The sequence below is a fragment of the Anabrus simplex genome, chromosome 5 (assembly GCF_040414725.1).
Source record: "Anabrus simplex isolate iqAnaSimp1 chromosome 5, ASM4041472v1, whole genome shotgun sequence".
NCBI classification, from domain to species: Eukaryota; Metazoa; Arthropoda; class Insecta; order Orthoptera; family Tettigoniidae; genus Anabrus; species Anabrus simplex.
The window spans coordinates 121,588,786-121,606,796 of record NC_090269.1 but is presented as its reverse complement, the minus strand read 5'-3'; the positions used below and the strand labels follow the sequence as shown (position 1 = coordinate 121,606,796).

Below are 18,011 nucleotides of genomic sequence, written 5' to 3'. Positions count from 1 at the left end.
CCTCTTCTCACCCCCCATTAATTGGATTTTCCAAAAACAAAAAAATACGTGGTTCTTTATTATTAAAGGAGATACAAAACACCAATTTTCAGGTCTGTGATATCTTCAGTTTCTGAGATATAAGTATCCTCATTAAATGCATTCAACCCCTTTTCACCCCTTTCCTCCTTTCCTATTAGGATTTTCCGAAAACAAAAAAATAAGTGTTTCTTTATTTTTAATGAAGATTCTAAATACCAATTTTTACATCTGTAAACTTTCAACGTTTTGAGATATAGATACACTGATTTTAAAAATTCACCCCCCTTTTCACCCTCCCATTTACTGGATTTACCAAAAACAAAAAATACATGTTTCTTTATTTTTAAAAGAGATCAAAAGTACCAATTTTCAGGTCTGTAAAACCTTTAGTTTCTGAGACATAAGTACCGGTATCCTGATTAAAGGCATTCAACCCCTTTTCACCCTTTTTCGCCCCTCCTATTGGGATTTTCTGAAAACAAAAAAATACGTGTTTCCTTATTTTTAATGAAGAGTCTAAATACCAATTTTTACATTTGTAAACTTTAAAAGTTTTGAGATATAGATACACTCATTTTAAAATTTCACCCCCCTTTTCACCCCCTTAGCGACGGAATATCCAAAAAGCCTCTCTTAGCGAGCACCTACATCTTAATATGAATGTATATCCAAAATTTCATTTCATTATGTCCAGTAGTTTTGGCTCGGCGATGATGAATCAGTCAGTCAGTCAATCAGTCAGTCAGGACAAGCTATTTTATATATATAGATATGAGTAAAGAAATGGAATCAGAGATAAGGCTTTTTGCAGATGATGTTATTCTGTATAGAGTAATAAATAAGTTACAAGATTGTGAGCAACTGCAAAATGACCTTGATAATGTTGTGAGATGGACAGCAGGCAGGGTTAAAAGTCAGGTTGTGCATTTCACAAATAGGAAAAGTCCTCTCAGTTTTAATTACTACATTGATGGGGTGAAAGTTCCTTATGGGGATCACTGTAAGTACCTAGGTGTTCATATAAGGAAGGATCTTCATTGGCGTAATCACATACATGGGATTGTAAATAAAGGGTACAGATCTCTGCACATGGTTATGAGGGTCTTTAGGGATTGTAGTAAGGATGTAAAGGAGAGGGCATATAAGTCTCTGGTAAGACCTCAACTAGAGTATGGTTCCAGTGTATGGGACCCTCACCAGGATTACTTGATTCAAGAACTGGAAAAACTCCAAAGACAAGCAGCTTGATATTGTTTTGGGTGATTTCCAACGAAAGAGTAGCATTACAAAAATGTTGCAAAGTTTGGGCTGCGAAGACTTGGGAGAAAGAAGACGAGCTGTCAGAGGAGAGATGGCATCGAATGAAATTAGTAGAGAAATAAGTTTGAGTGGTTGTCTTTAAAGTAGGAAAGTGTACAATATGAAGATAAAGTTGGAATTCAAGAGGACAAATTGGAACAAATATTCGTTCATAGGAGGAGGAGTTTTTAATTTCCAATTTCTTTGAAATCAATTAAGAAAAGGCCAAAAAACAACAGATAGGGAATCTGCCAATTGATTGATTGATTGATTGATTGATTGATTGATTGATTGATTGATTGATTGATTGATTGATTGATTGATTGATTGATTGATTGATTGATTGATTGATTGATTGATTGATTGATTGATTGATTGATTGATTGATTGATTGATTGATTGATTGATTGATTGATTGATTGATTGATTGATTGATTGATTGATTGATTGATTGATTGATTGATTGATTGATTGATTGATTGATTGATTGATTGATTGATTGATTGATTGATTGATTGATTGATTGATTGATTGATTGATTGATTGATTGATTGATTGATTGATTGATTGATTGATTGATTGATTGATTGATTGATTGATTGATTGATTGATTGATTGATTGATTGATTGATTGATTGATTGATTGATTGATTGATTGATTGATTGATTGATTGATTGATTGATTGATTGATTGATTGATTGATTGATTGATTGATTGATTGATTGATTGATTGATTGATTGATTGATTGATTGATTGATTGATTGATTGATTGATTGATTGATTGATTGATTGATTGATTGATTGATTGATTGATTGATTGATTGATTGATTGATTGATTGATTGATTGATTGATTGATTGATTGATTGATTGATTGATTGATTGATTGATTGATTGATTGATTGATTGATTGATTGATTGATTGATTGATTGATTGATTGATTGATTGATTGATTGATTGATTGATTGATTGATTGATTGATTGATTGATTGATTGATTGATTGATTGATTGATTGATTGATTGATTGATTGATTGATTGATTGATTGATACAGTATGTCTGCGTTCTAACTTACTTGTGCCTATAAGTCCTTTCCCTAAATATGACAGATGATACCATCTAAACCCTGAATAGCATATAAGAAATCATAGAGTCACAGATTCTATCAAAGACAAGAGTGTCATAACTAGATGATGATGATGATGATGATGATGATGACTGTAGTTCATTTTTAAAGAAATATTATTCTGAGACTTCTGAACAAGGAAATCAAGGAGATATTGCTATTTCAAAAATATTCTTGTATACTGATATTTCGTAGAGGATATACCTACTTCTTGGGGTGATCCACTTACCATCCCTTACCACAGTTGGCATTAGCTGTCACTAATGAAGGTAAATACTTTGTATTGTCTCTTTTAGGTACAGGACTTGTACTAGTCAGCTTCCCTATGATCTTCTGTCCCTGCCCAGGATGCAGTGCAGACAGACCGTGGCTAATGGCACTCTACTATGCTGGAATGATCATAGTGTTCCAAATCGGATGGGCAATAGTGCAAATATCACATCTTTCTCTCATACCAGACTTGACAGGCAGCCAGAAAGGAAGAGCAGAACTGACTGCCATAAGGTAAACAAATAATCTGAAAAGAAAAAACAAAATACAATCTAGAAATAGATAGAAATAGTGAATAAGTTTAATTGTAAATATTTAATGTTGCATGTGCATGTACCAAATCATATTGGAGTACAATAAATGATTATTACCTCCCCAGCCTCGAGTGATCCGAGACTGGGGGAGAGGAATATTCTATTCTATTCTTGTCAGTAATATTTTTAACTTCGACAAAATATAGCCATCATTTAAAGTTAAAAACATCATAACTGTTCTGTATTGAACTGAGAATCACATTACTAAAAAGAAAGTATAGAGGTTCCACTGTTATTAAGTTGTACCAATATTAAGTTACATGTTAACTTTGGGACCAGTTTTGACACATTTAAAGTGTCGTCATCAGCCGATGAAGAAAACAGGGCAAAAGGACTAAATCATAAACAATTATAAACGCACATAACAAATATAAGATGTTATTCACAGTCAAAAAGATGTATGCTTTTTACAAAGAAGTATACTTTCTTATTAGTGTTGTAAAAGATAGCAACACAGAGAAAAATAACATCGATAAAGGAACTAAGGAAAAAATCTGATATATCACAAAGTAGCATTATTAATTCTATGGCACTCTTAGAACACTGACATAACTGACTTGAAATGGTGTAAATGAAATAAATTATATTAATGTAGAAAATACCTGCAATGTAAGAAGTTAGTCTTCATTTCTACTCATGTTGAGTGCAGCGAGCACACACTTTACTAGCATACTCCAAACAGACTGGTTTCTTTCATTTGTGGCATAAGTATGAGGGTTTTCTCTTCTCCTTTGGACCACATAGAAAACACATTTCCCCTTTTTTGTAGCTTTTCATTTCATGGTTGCAGTTCTTCCAGTATTCTCATTACTGTACTCTATGGATGCAAGCTCTCAGGTCCAACTAAAGATGAAGATCGTGCAGTTTCACAAGAGAGGAGGCAATCCAACATGAAATCTATAACCTTGTTCTCACAGGGTTATCATTGAAGGCATTGTATATGATGAAAGCATTGCTAACACTGATTTCCAAGACCCTATAGAAGAAAAGCCAGGGGTCACCACTGTGTGTGCTGTCCAGCACAATAAACCACATTTTTTATCAAGGCATCTATGGTTCTTTTGAAACAGTTATAGTACATTGTTATTTCAGACTTATTAGTCTCAGCATCAATTGCTATGTCATGGTGCATTGAGAGATTACAGCTCGCCTCTTCTTCAGACTTCTGATACCAAAGTTATGTCTCCTGATTAAAGGCATTCAACCCCTTTTTGACCCCTCCTATTGGGATTTTCTGAAAACAAAAAAATACGTGTTTCCTTATTTTTAAAGCAAATTATAAATACCAATTTTTACATCTGTAAACTTGTAAAGTTTTGAGATATAGATACACTCATTTTAAAATTTCACCCCCCTTTTCACCCCCTTAGTGACGGATATCCGAAAATCCTCTCTTAGCAAGCACCTGCATTTTAATATGAATATATCCCCAAAATTTCATTTCTTTATGTCCAGTAGTTTTGGCTCGTCGGTCGGTCGGTCGGTCAGTCGGTCGGTCGGTCGGTCGGTCGGTCGGTCGGTCGGTCGGTCGGTCGGTCGGTCGGTCAGTCGGTCGGTCGGTCGGTCGGTCAGTCAGTCAGGACAAGTTATATGTATAGATTGGTTAGGAAATGGTGCCCAGCTGCACGATGTAGCAGCAATGCATGGGACAACAAAATCAATTGTTTGCAGAACTGTTATCAAAGTTATAGTAAATGTTATGGAATATGTAAATGAAATATACTGTTGTAGTAAATGTAATATTTCTTAACATAGTATGTTGGCCTGATAATCCACAGAATATAGCAACGGAATTTCTAATGATGGGTGAATTTTCTTCTGTGTGTGAATGTGTTGACAGTACTCTAGTTAAAACTGATGCTTGTCATCATTTGAGAGGTTGTTTTTAAAGCTGCCAAAAAGGATGTCCCGTTTCTCCTTGACAACTTCTAACACAGCCAGCTACTTGTAATCATCTTTCTTTCCCATTGTCAAAACTTTAAAACTACCTGTACCACAATTATACTGTCAAGTTCACCATGAAAAATAAAGCATTAAAATCAAGGAGTATTATACAGTTTGCCCATGGAATAAACTTGATCGGATCACTCATTCGCAAAGACTTTTCACTTTGCGAAGAATTGAAAAGTAAAACCTAGATTATGGTGAAACAGAAAGACTTTGCACTTTGCAAGAAGTGAAAAGTGCAAAGGTGAAAAGTTGCAAAGTTCGTTCATGGAACAGGCCCCAGGATTATCATCGTCCAAGGTAATACCAGTGAGCTGGATTATTTCATGTGAGGAGGATGAGACCTTGTAAATAGCCACATGAAATCTATAACCTTGTTCTCGCAGAGTTATCCTTGAAGGCATTGGGTATGATGAAAGCACTGGTAGCACTGATTGTTGTCATTCACTGTAAAATACAACCGCGCGTGTTTGGGTGCATGCACGCGTGCAATATTCAATATCTTGAATCTACACCTCCTCCTGAAGCTAACTAATATTGAACGCACTCTGGGAATTCCCAACAGTTGTGCTGAATGCCTCAGAAATTGGTACTGTAGGATCGAGCACTCTGCATTCACTTCTGACATCAGGGTTGTCAAATCTTACATCAGAAAGAAGACTTTCAAATCTTTTCTCATTCATCATGCAATGGAATATTTCCTTCCCGGTACCATCTGTTGCAAACACTGACTTCGTACTTTCATGACTGAATTTAAAAGATGTAGAGTAAGATAACAAATCTATGAAGGCTTTCAACTGTGTTATATCTACATTTCTCAAGTTTGTGATTTGCATTAGCTTCTCTTGTCCTTCAACTAATGATACTGGAAAAATAATACATTATGAGAAGCTTCATTTCCAATTTAAGCTTCACATCAAAAAGTTAGGAGTCTCAAAATATTATGTTTCAGTATCCAAGAGTGATTGAGGACTCAGAGTTTTAATGAACATTTACACAGATATATATTTTTTTTTTTTTTCCATAATAATAACAAAAGGAGGATACTCTCATTTTTCACCTTTGTAAAGTGAAAACCGTCAATATGGAATGATTCTAATATCTTGTAATGTAAAAGTTGAACTATGTCATCATTACCTCAGGCAAAAGATTCACTCATTGGGTGAGTTGGCCATGCAGTTAGGGGCATGCAGCTGTGAGCTTGCATCCCCACTGTCGGCAGTCCTGAAGATGGTTTTCTGTGGTTTCCCATTTTTCCCCAGGCAAATGCTGGGGCTGTACCTTAATTAAGGCCATGGCCGCTTCCCTTCCCACTCCTAGGCCTTTCCTATCCCATCGTCACCATGTGACCTATCTGTGTCAGTGCAATGTAAAGCAAAAAATTTTAAAAAGAAAATAAAAAAAGAAAAGATTCACTCACACTATCTGCTTCTATCTCATCGCTCACCACACTAACTACCATTTCCTCATTATTTTCACTATTTTTAGTCCGAACTATGGTCGCTATGAATAGTGCCATCGTCTTCACAACTATCTCCATAACTACAGTCTTCATCAAGCCACTCCTGCACAACTTTAGTAAAGCTTTCACTTATAACACATGTCTGGAAGTATCCATAGCAGTTTTATTTGGGACACTAGTTATTGCAGGATTCTTTATATCATAAGACCCCTTCATGAAGAGATATGTCCGACTCGTTGGCTGAATGGTCAGCGTACTGGCCTTCGGTTCAGAGGGTCCCAGGTTCGATTCCCGGCCGGGTCGGGGATTTTAACCTTCATTGGTTAATTCCAATGGCCCGGGGGCTGGGTGTTTGTGCTTTCCCCAACATTCCTGCAACTCACACACCACACATAACACTATCCTCCACCACAAAAACACGCAGTTACCTACACATGGCAGATACCGCCCATCCGCATCAGAGGGTCTGCCTTACAAGGGCTGGACTCTGCTAGAAATAGCCACACGAAATTATTATATATGAAGAGATATCACAGAGACTGTTCACTTCACACCCAGTGATAATATAAACATCGAGATCTGGTCTCATGGGCCACTTGCAGGTGATGAATCATGCCTGATCACCAAAATTATTCAGTTCACACCCACTGGTGATGTAAACACCAAGGTCCAGTCTCACAGGCTGCTTCCAGAACATCAATCATTGTGTAACCTTAAATTGTTATAGTCATACTCCAGGGAGGAAAGTTATTATTAGAACTCAACAAGTAAGGTAGTTAGCAGCACAAATTATTGCAACAGTGGAGTTCTGAGTGGTGGTCTCGGTGACCAGACTTGGGTACTTGAGGGTTAAACTCCTACTGGCAAGGCCAACCTCAGCAAGAATGGCCAACATGGAGGTGTGATATCAAATTAAAATTTAAACAGTAATGGTGCAACAGTTTAAATTAAGTTCAGTCCGGCTCCATGACTAAATGGTTAGCATGCTGGCCTTTGGTCACAGGGATCCCAGGTTCGATTCCCGGCAGGGTCGGGAAGTTTAACCATAATTGGTTAATTTTCCTGACACGGGGACTGGGTGTATGTGTCGTTTTCATCATCATTTCATCCTCATCACGACACGCAGGTCACCTACAAACGTCAAATCAAAAGACCTGCACCTGGCGAGCCAAAGTTCTTGGACACCTCCTGTCACTAAAAGCCATACGCCATTTCATTTCAACTAAGTTCAGTTAGTACTGGGATGAATTTAACGGTTCCACTTATCAACTGTGTACTCTATTGTTTGTGTTTTGACAGACCGGGTAAGAATGTATTTTTCACAACACAAAATCATGCCGATGGTTAAGGAGGAAAAGTTGTATGCACTTTCAGAAGAATACAAGATGCAATTTATCGAAACTGATGACATCATTCTTCGATGTGCCATTTGCAAAGTAAATATTGCAATCAATAACAAGCATCAAATAAATAATAAATCAGCATATTGAGTACAGCAAATATACTGTATAAAGAATATTAAACATGCCTTCGCTTCAGGATCTGAAAAGCAGCGGTCATTGCATGAAAGGTTCCTTATATTATTATTGTTATTGTTGTTGTTATTATTATTATTATTATTATTATTAACATCGTCATCCACATATTAATATCCAGTCTGAGTGAAATAGTATGCATCCTCTGATGTTCTCCTTTTATGAATCCTTTAAGGATCTACTAAGCTCAAAGCACCAGCAACTTACTGTCACAAACATTGAAATGTTGTGTGTAATCCAATAGTCTATTAATTATTAGAACCCTGTAAATGGGATAGAGAAAGTTTATGTAACTGTTTTAAACCTTAATAAAGTGATTTCATCAACATCTTTCTTTTTACCTTTTTTTATATATTTTCAGAACCTCATTTTCTGCTTTTCTGACCATACTTTGCACCTTAAAATCCTCTCCCTACATTATGACTGTCTAGTCTTACTTAATCTATTTTGCTTATTTTAATCCTTCGTCCTTCAATTTACTGACTTCCCCTTTCTTTGGTTTTGTTCTTTCCTGCAGATTGTTCTATACATCAGCCAACATTTCATGACCAACAAAATAATTGTGATTAGAGTCCATATCTTCTGCTGGGATGCTTCCATGATTCAGGATCTAGATTCTGAATTGAGAAGCTTGTTTCCAAAAGGTACTATATCCACTTTCCAACATTATTGTTGTTGTGTTGTCTTTGTGTAATAAGTTAACTGATTCCGATTTTGATGTAGGTTTGGTCCAGAAAGTTCTATGTCCCATTGAAATTAATAGCGTAAAACTTAATTTTGTTCCAGTATGTACTATATCCACATAATACATTGTTCCAAAGAATACTATATCCAGTTATGTGACAAAAAGTACTTTATCCCATTTTAATTCATAATGTTGAAATGGGTTTTGTGTCAGAAAGTATGATATCAGTTCTTCATGGGTATTAACTTTTCAGATATTTTAAATAAATATATAGTTGCATATAGTGAAGTTCAGAGGAGAAACTTCAGATGCCTTTGAAATACGGACAGTAGTTAGGCAGGGAGATGGTCTTTCACCTCTGTTGTTCAATTGCATTCTTGAGAAAGTGATCCGTGAATGGCGCACAGAAATGAGTTATGAAGGAGTCAAAAGCGGAGTCAGACTAGGCCACAAGAACAAGAACCTTTCAATTGACTGTCTAGCATTTGCAGACGATCTCGTGGTTTTCGCTGATTCCTTGGATGTGGTCACAAAGCAGATCAACCAGCTTCAAACACAAGCTGCAAAGGCGGGCCTCCAAATCTCCTTTGAGAAAACGAAATTCATTACAAACATCAAACTGGCACCAAGTGAGCTAGGAAGGACACATGGAAAAGTCAAGCGAGTTGAAAAATTTAAGTATTTTGGTGAATGGATAGAACCTAACATGTCCGAAAAAGAAGCCTTTGCTTCACGCATGAATAAAATGGAAATGGCTTACCATCTGACTAAAAATGTCTATAACAATGCAAAAATCAAACACTATTGCACTGTCATCTGGCAAGAAGCTCTATATGCAGTGGAATGTCTCGCCATGAACAAAAAAGGCATGATGGAGAAATTGGAGGCGAAGGAAAGAAAGATTTTGAAGAAAATCTTAGGTCCAGTCAAAGACAACGGCGAGTTTAGGAGACGGCACAACCAGGAGTTGTACTCGCATGTGGAGAAAATAACTGATGTGATGCGGAAAAGGAGGATTACTTTTCATGGACACATGGCCCGAATGAAGTCAGCACGGTTAACCAATTGCATTTTCACTTTCCTCCAAGAGAAAAAGGCAAAGGGGGCATGGTTAAGTGAAGAACAGAAAGTTCTGCAGGAGATTGGGATCTCATTTGAAGATATCCAGGAGCGTGTCCCACTTAAGAAAAACCTCCAAGAACATCAGAGTTTCCAACCAAAGCCGAAGATGAAAACTGGAAAGGCATGGACGGAAGAGCGAAAGGAGCAACACTGTATATGAATGAAGGAATACTGGACCAGCATTAAAGCTCAAGGGGAAACAGTTGAAATGACGTGGTCCTTAGTTGGCCAAAACAAAACAAGAAGAATATAGTTGTACAGGATCAAATTTAGCTCTGATTGAGGGAAAATATAGACTGTATAGATTCCTTTGGCAGCACTGTAAATACTATTTTCCTTCACTTGTTTTGTTCATTCTGGTCAGTAATAGTGCAGTTACAGCATTGTCATTGGTTCATATATTTTATGATTTCTTTATTTTTTTATAAAAAGTAGAATTTATTGATATTATACATGTTGTCAAGTTTCAAGAGTCTGTAGATAATCCTGTTAAAATGATATCAGGTGGACAGAGTGAATTTAGTGATGATGATGACTGGGACTTCAGCAGCAGTGAGACACCACCAGGACGTTCTAGAAGAAAGAGGAGGAGATGCTGCTCATGGAAAAAAAAAAAAATACTTGTAAGAAGACAAAGTGGAAAGCCAAAAATAAAGGCTGTAGTATAGCATGCAATCACTCACACAATTCCTTTTGTAAGGCAGGTACACTGACCCAGGATAAAATGCACATCTTCCATGAAAAGTACTGGAGACTGACTACTGCTCCAGATCAAACTAAATTTATTCAGTAACATGTTTCTGTCAATACCATCAAGATGTCTAGTAGGTCATCAGCCCAGAGGCTGGCTGGATCCTCAAATACCACCACCAAAGGCTATGTAGTTATAGGGAAACCACAAAAACCAATGGCAGCACCAAAATGAGGCATACTAGGCAAGATGAGGAGTGAGCTAGTTTGCCACTGCTTTCCTCACTGGGTCAGAAAGTGATATTACAGCATGACTAACCCTATGAGCAACACCTTTCACAACACTCAGACACACTGGTTGTGCTCTAATGTCATTACTCAGCACCTCCCATACCCTAGCAGCTTCCATATTGTCACAGCCATGGATGAGGCTGTGACTTGGGTAGAAGCTACACTTTGCTCTGGCCTGTGCCATGAGATGGATGCAAAGGAACTGTATCCATCAAGAAATGAGACAACGGGTAAATAATGATGCAGCTCTGAGAATGAAAACATACAGCACAACATTCTTTGCTCAGGCAATTGGTGGTCCTATTCAGGTATGTAAAACTTCCTTTATGAGCATACTTTCAGTGAACTGCAGGAAGACTGAACTAGCAGCTCAGCAGATTACTAAACCAGATGAACAAATAGGAGAAAAAAGGAGAGGATCTAGGCTGAGCCAGGCCCAAATTGAAAGAATATGCAGAAATGTTGAACATATAAAACAGTTTAAATGTAAAAAGAAACATTATGGTAGAAACAAGGCTCCTAGAAGGTTCTATTTACCTTCTTACCTATGCATTTAAAAAATGTGGGAACTTCACAAAGAAAAATATAATGACAGTGATTGGAAGTATGGTATGTACTGGCATGTTTTACACATCAGTTCAGTCTAGGATTTGGTTCTAAAAGGACTGATATTTGTAGTGAATGTCTAAGGTTAAAAACTGAAAGAAGACTAGCAAATAGCCAGGAGGATAAATGAGAATGGATTGTGAAATATTTCTTTACAGAGCTGAACCAGCAGCCAGCTGGGAGTGTAACCATTGTATTCAACTTAATGCAAAACCAACCACTTCTTAAAACTGAAATTGGAGAAGCTTACTATTCTCATCAAATATGGTATTACATATTTTCTGTTGTGATATATGATGCGAAGGGAGTATTGAATAAAGACAACATCCATTTCTACCACTGGTTGGAGTCAGAATATGGGCAAGGATCAAATGAGATTATTTCTTCCACGTGGCATTTCCTCAATCATGTGTTGGTAGAATGTTTTGAAGCACCTCTTAGAAAAACTCTAGAATTCCATACGCATATTTTGTGACAGTTACACTGGACAGAACAAGAACTATGTAATGTTGTTTATGTTCATTAAATTTTGTGCAAAAGTGGTATAGGCTTGAAATGGATATTTCCCATGAGAGGACACTCATACTTGCCAGCTGACAGAGCCTTCAGTTTAGTAGAAAGGCAACTGAGGAAGAAAAACCAAGTCCTTCATCCGAAAGAGTATGATGAAATTTTATCCTCTGTAGGTACACTTCACTCACAAAGACAAGTGACTGTGCAAACATGGAAGGAATCTTTAAAACCTTTCCTGAAAATTGACAAGGTTTTTAGTATTTCTGATGCCAAAGTAATCAGTTTCAACCATGAACAATGCAATTTTGTTACTGTTCAACAGTTCTATGCAGATGTCACAGGAACCCAGCACAACATTCTAAAAACTAAATACAAGAGTGTTAAGAACATTGTTCCACCTCTGAGGCAAGCAACAAAGAGGATCCATATGTCTGACGCCAAGATTAATGATGTTAGAAAACTTCAAGGTAAAATATGTATTAATTGGCAGGTGGATGCCTTCTACAAGGGCTACCTAAGTGTTACAGGTGAAGGAGGGACTGATTGTGAAGAAGTGGGGAACATTGACTATGTTGACGAAGATGCCTTCTAAATGTCTGTTGCTTTTAAATTGCCATTTATAAACTGATAAACTTATTAAATAGATACAGCAACTCACTATGTATATGTAATAATGAAGATGATGTTCAGATAAAAATATCTGGGACACCCAATCTACTTTGTTAACTATTATGAATAAATTCCTTTAAAAAAAGTACTATATCCATTTCAATTTATGCCAAAAGGTACTTCATCCAGTACAATGGTCAAAATGTACTAAGTCCATCTGAAACAGCATTTTAAACAGCTAACAGCATATTTCATATACAATATACATTAAAGTGGAATGCACCTCCATGAAATTTAATTTGTTACCTACATGGATAAAACGTCACCTAAAAGTTGATAATGATGTTATTAATTGTACAGAATTTTCCTTAGTATTGAAAAATCTTCCAGAGTGGATATAGTACCTTTTGGAAACAAGCTTCTCAATTTTGAAGTCAATTTGATACCTACCATTTTCCAATTCTCTTTCATGTCTTGTTAATGGTTTTTGAATTGAACCAAATACTAGCAAGGACTAATTCATGTTCAGTGTAAAAAATCCTTCCACCCAACTTTACTCGTTCCTTTTGCTGGTCCATACTCTTCACTTCAGAAATTTCAAAATGTGTTTATTCCATGTATACTAGCTGAAGATGACCCATAAAGGGTTGAAACATGTTCTAATTTTACTAGTGTTATGAGTACATGTACCATTTAGTTTTAACCCAGATAAGCCTCAAACTTTTTTTTTTCATGGATTCATATATTTTTTTCTCAAAAATATATTCAATGGAGGCAACTAAACGCGATTCTAACAGTCATTTGGTCATTCAAATATTGTTTTGTAAAAATAAGGGTGTCCTACATATAGGACAGTAGGCTTTAGGGGAGAATATTTGAACAAATTATGTGGAATGCTAGGATGCCTAAAATATCCATTGTTTCCCATTTTAATAATAGAATATTCATCAATACAACATGAAATTAGATTACTGACAAATTGTAAAAGAATCTTATTAGTAACTTGTCACAAATAATCACATAAGCACGTAAATAAGAAATGTCACAAAGTATTGCACCTATTCCTTTGACTGATATGCCACAAAACACTTGGCATATAAACCTGTGTCGCATTTTCTGCCCCATGTGGTCTTTTGATGACAATATTGACATCTTGTCTGAGATTCTTGTGAGAGGATCAAATGGTCTAGCCTGTCAAATCTAGAATCAATGTGCTTCATTTGTGGTGATTTACTTGGTCCCTACTTTAGTTGACCCTTTATTTGCTTCTAAGGGTGCAGTAACAACATGTATCCTGAATGCCAGATGGTTGAACCTCTCATTACTTTGTTTGTGAAGAAGCCTTGCATTCTGACGTACCATATAAACGCAGTGCTTGATCAATTGGGAAGCAGCAGTGCTTGCTGTGGTTAGCTACTCAATACACAGATTTATTGTGGTCCGCGTGGTTGGCTTTCCCAATGGGCCTATTGAAAATGGAACTAATTTTAGACTGAGAAATCTGAGTTTTTCTTTCCTTTTTCCTAGAATATCTAAGAGTGGGTACAAAAGCAGAGCATTTTATGCTACACTAAAGATATTATAATTCCAATAACAAATAACCACTTTCCCCTCAGCAATTTTGAAATAAAAAGAACCTCATTCCTTCCTTGTCATATCAGCATTATCCACTAAGGTGAAATTCAATGTCCTGTTGTCTCGAATTTCGGTTGTGGCCTTGATGTTTATGCTCCTTTTAGATATTTAGTACCTAAGGAGCACTTGTAAAAAAAAAAAAAAAAAAAAAAAATTAAAAAAAATATCAATCAGAGAAATGACAGGTGGCATCTGGTTTCAATAACTTCAAGATGTTGCAACATTGTAATACAACACTACCATATAAGCCATACTTTTGTGGCCATCCTACTGCCTAGGATAGCATTATCTGGAGGTGAAATGAAACTGTCAAGACTAGGGTTAGAGTCATCTCTTTGTCATGTAGCCTACTGCATCTCCAAGATGTCATCTATATTTAGTGGTTTTCCATGTTGCATATGGCCTCTTCTAAAGACGACAGCACAAGACATGAATTGGGATTACAGGTAGCCAGACTGATGTAATACAAAGTAGTGAGTATGTACTTCTTTGTATTATCCTACCATCCTATATATAGGACGGCTATGTTTTTTTTTGGACATGAAAGCTATGTAATTAGAAATTACTACTGTACATTCTGACATAATGGGATGCTACATTGATATGTAAACAGCCTATAAATGCAATGGCATAGTTGTATGTTTGTATCAGAGTAAATAATATTTATAAACGATTTGCCATCTCTTTCAGTCAGCTAACAATATTCTCAGCTATATTGGTACCTGCAACATTGGAACTCTCTCACACTACCAGAAAGACCATTATAAAGATACTAACACAACTGATACAAGCCACAGAGTAGTTGAACAAGGTTAAAACCCCAAAATGTTTTTTTTTGCTAGGGGCTTTATGTCGCACCGACACAGATAGGTCTTATGGCGACGATGGGATAGGAAAGGCCTAGGAGTTGGAAGGAAGCGGCCGTGGCCTTAATTAAGGTACAGCCCCAGCATTTGCCTGGTGTGAAGATGGGAAACCACGGAAAACCATTTTCAGAGCTGCCGATAGTGGGATTCGAACCTACTATCTCCCGGATGCAAGCTCACAGCCGCGCACCTCTACACGCACGGCCAACTCGCCCGGTAAACCCCAAAATGTATGCCAATATATATATACATAGGACAGTAGGCTTATCTGGGTTAAGTGGTTTGTATCAACATTGCAGTGAACAAGTGGACAAATACAATTACATTCTTCTAAAGAATTGTATTAAAAATCTTATTTAAAGCAACATTTCTACTAACAATGTAATGAGTGTGTTAATGGATGTGACTTTAAAAAAATTTAAAAAAATATATATATATCAGATTTTAAAGAAATGTGATGTGATGTACCAAAATTAATGGAAGATCATGATTCAGGATGCAAAGGTCATCCTAGAAAACAATACAGGATGGTGGCAATGAAACCATCACAGGTCAGTATTATCTAATCACAACTCAGACTTCTAATATTCCACATTCCAACTTGCAGAATGTCAGTATTTAAATTTCTAATGATTAAAACATCCTTTTGGATGGCCGTTACCTGGTGATCTGGATGGTTTTGAATCAGAGGAAATACATCATACAATCGCACTGAGGGTGCTACATACTCATGGGAAATATGGCTGCAATTTCTTGCTGCTTCCATCTGTTCAGCAGTATCAACATGGCTAAGCCATGCTGAGCAATCTTATGAAGCCATGTCAATCAGTCATCCAAACAGTTACCATTGCAAACTTATGAAAGGGTTTCAGTCTTCCCCTGTTGAACTTGAGGCAAATGTGTAATGGACTAGTATAACTTGGAAGCAATTCTCTAAACCCATTGGTAAATAGTGAAAATATCAAGCTCGATTAGTAAGTGGTGGTGGGGGCGGCGGCGGCGGTGGTGGTGGTGGTGGTGGTGGTGGTGGTGGTGGTGGTGGTGGTGGTGGTGGTAGTAGTAGTAGTAGTAGTAGTAGTAGTGACTTGTGAGGTCTGGCTATATATGCTGGTATATCAATTTGTGAAGTTGTTTACATCTATTATTATTAGTATCATTATCTACATAGTTATGTACGGACTTAATTTGGTATAAATCATGGTCATGTCATTTATTTGTGTGTTGTATGATCTGTCTTGTGTAACAGAACATGTGAGGTTGTGTCACGATACTTCTGCTGTATGTTTATTAATACGACTTTATTTAATGTAAGAACACGTAATTAATAGTATATAATTTATTATTACCTCTAAATATGATGTATAAATCTGATATAATGTTGTGCAACACAGGGTAAGAGTCTAGAAAAACGCACCTTTGTCACTCGAGTTTTACAGAACGTTCTATTCATTTGTATATAGGTTATTGGAGACTCGAGAAGATACAAGAAAGCATGCTGTGTGATTTTGCTGTTGAAGTGGTTATGTTGTGTTGACAGTGTTCCGTAGTTGGTTGACATGCTAATGTGCAGTCGATTGAGGTCAAGATGGTGGTTCATTTGATGTGCAACTATTAATGTGTATACAATTTGTAAATAAAACAGTGTACACAATTGACAACATCTTGTGTGTGTGTCTTTGTGAATATGACAAACTATCCAATAGTATAGCCTCTTTAATTATGCCCTCTAGATATAGTTGCACCTACAGCTCAGCTATCTACTTCACTGAGACATGAAAGCCTCCTCACCACAGCAATGCCATAGTATTCACTGAGAAAAAATATCAATAAGAAAATTTGGTCCAAGTTCCTGAGAACTAAAATAAATGTATATTCATCCACTTTTCCAGGTACACAGCATCAGTCTGTTCCAGTGTGGCTGTATACATCATCACATGGGCAGTGCTGCATGTTACTCGCAACACAACACTGGATGCAATCGGGCCAGGAGATGCTTTCAAATTTAGAGTAAGTAACATCATAGAATAGAGTTTCTTCTTCTATTAAAATTAATTCTAGCACAACTTTTTATTAATAGATTAATGAACAAAATGAAGAGCAGATGGAGTAAAGTTCCATACGGTAGTCTTCACTTAACAGTAATTGATTATTTTTATAATTTTAATTCAGTCATGCAGACTGAGCCATAGAACTCAAATTTCAATATATACAGATAGTTTCTATGACCATATAAACAGCTCACTTACCAGTACTGTGAGAGAAAATGTTTATTGTCAGACTTATCTCCCATCTTTGAAAGTTGTACATTATAACTTTTATCAATTTCCCTTAATGCTACACTTCACCACATTTATCCTGCCCTAAATTTAGAACAAATGCTGAAACAAGACTGTATTTGAATTCATGAAACACTTCCCCAATCCAGGACATTGTTAATGTTGAAAAGAAGTTCTGCTGAAAAGTTTATTGTAAAGGGTTCCATAATCTTCACTTAATATAAGTCGATTATTTTTTATAATTTTAATTCAATCATGCAGACTGAGCCATAGAACTGCAAATCAGTTCAGTTTGCAAGGCTGAAATCTATTCCCAAATCACTTTGGATATTCATTTTGATTTTACCCTCATATTTTTCATGTATTAGACAAAGTTGCCTTTTACATTTTCTTACCTCTGGTAATTTACGGACGTTCTCATTGCTTTTACATTTGAGTGGAAAGTATCCACCGGTCTAGAAAGCCAAGAATAACGGCCGAGAGGATTTGTCGCTCTGACCATACGACACCTCGTAATCCACAGCCTTCGGGCTGAGCAGCAGTTGCTTGGTACGCCAAGACCCTTCAATGGCTGTAGTGCCATGGGGTTTGGTGTGGTTTTTTTTTACGAAAGTATCCAACAGTCTTTCTCATGAACCTTATTTAAGCTGCTGTTATTGCATTCTGATTGGTCCAAACTTCACATCTACAGGCAAAAACTGGACTGACTATGGTGTTGCAGATTTTAATCTGGTGTGTTGTT

General features: G+C 36.6%; 1 protein-coding gene across 3 annotated transcripts in view; it reads left to right on the top strand.

Annotated features, from left to right (window-relative positions):
• The window catches only part of LOC136874681 (major facilitator superfamily domain-containing protein 12), a 257,334-nt gene that overhangs the window by 203,619 nt on the left and 35,704 nt on the right, over positions 1-18,011 (top strand). For all 3 annotated transcript variants that reach the window (XM_067148320.2, XM_067148322.2, XM_067148321.2), the window contains exons 4-5: positions 2,745-2,952; positions 16,883-17,000. In XM_067148320.2, coding sequence (XP_067004421.2) covers positions 2,745-2,952; positions 16,883-17,000 — 326 coding nt within the window. The remainder of the gene's footprint in view (positions 1-2,744; positions 2,953-16,882; positions 17,001-18,011) is intronic.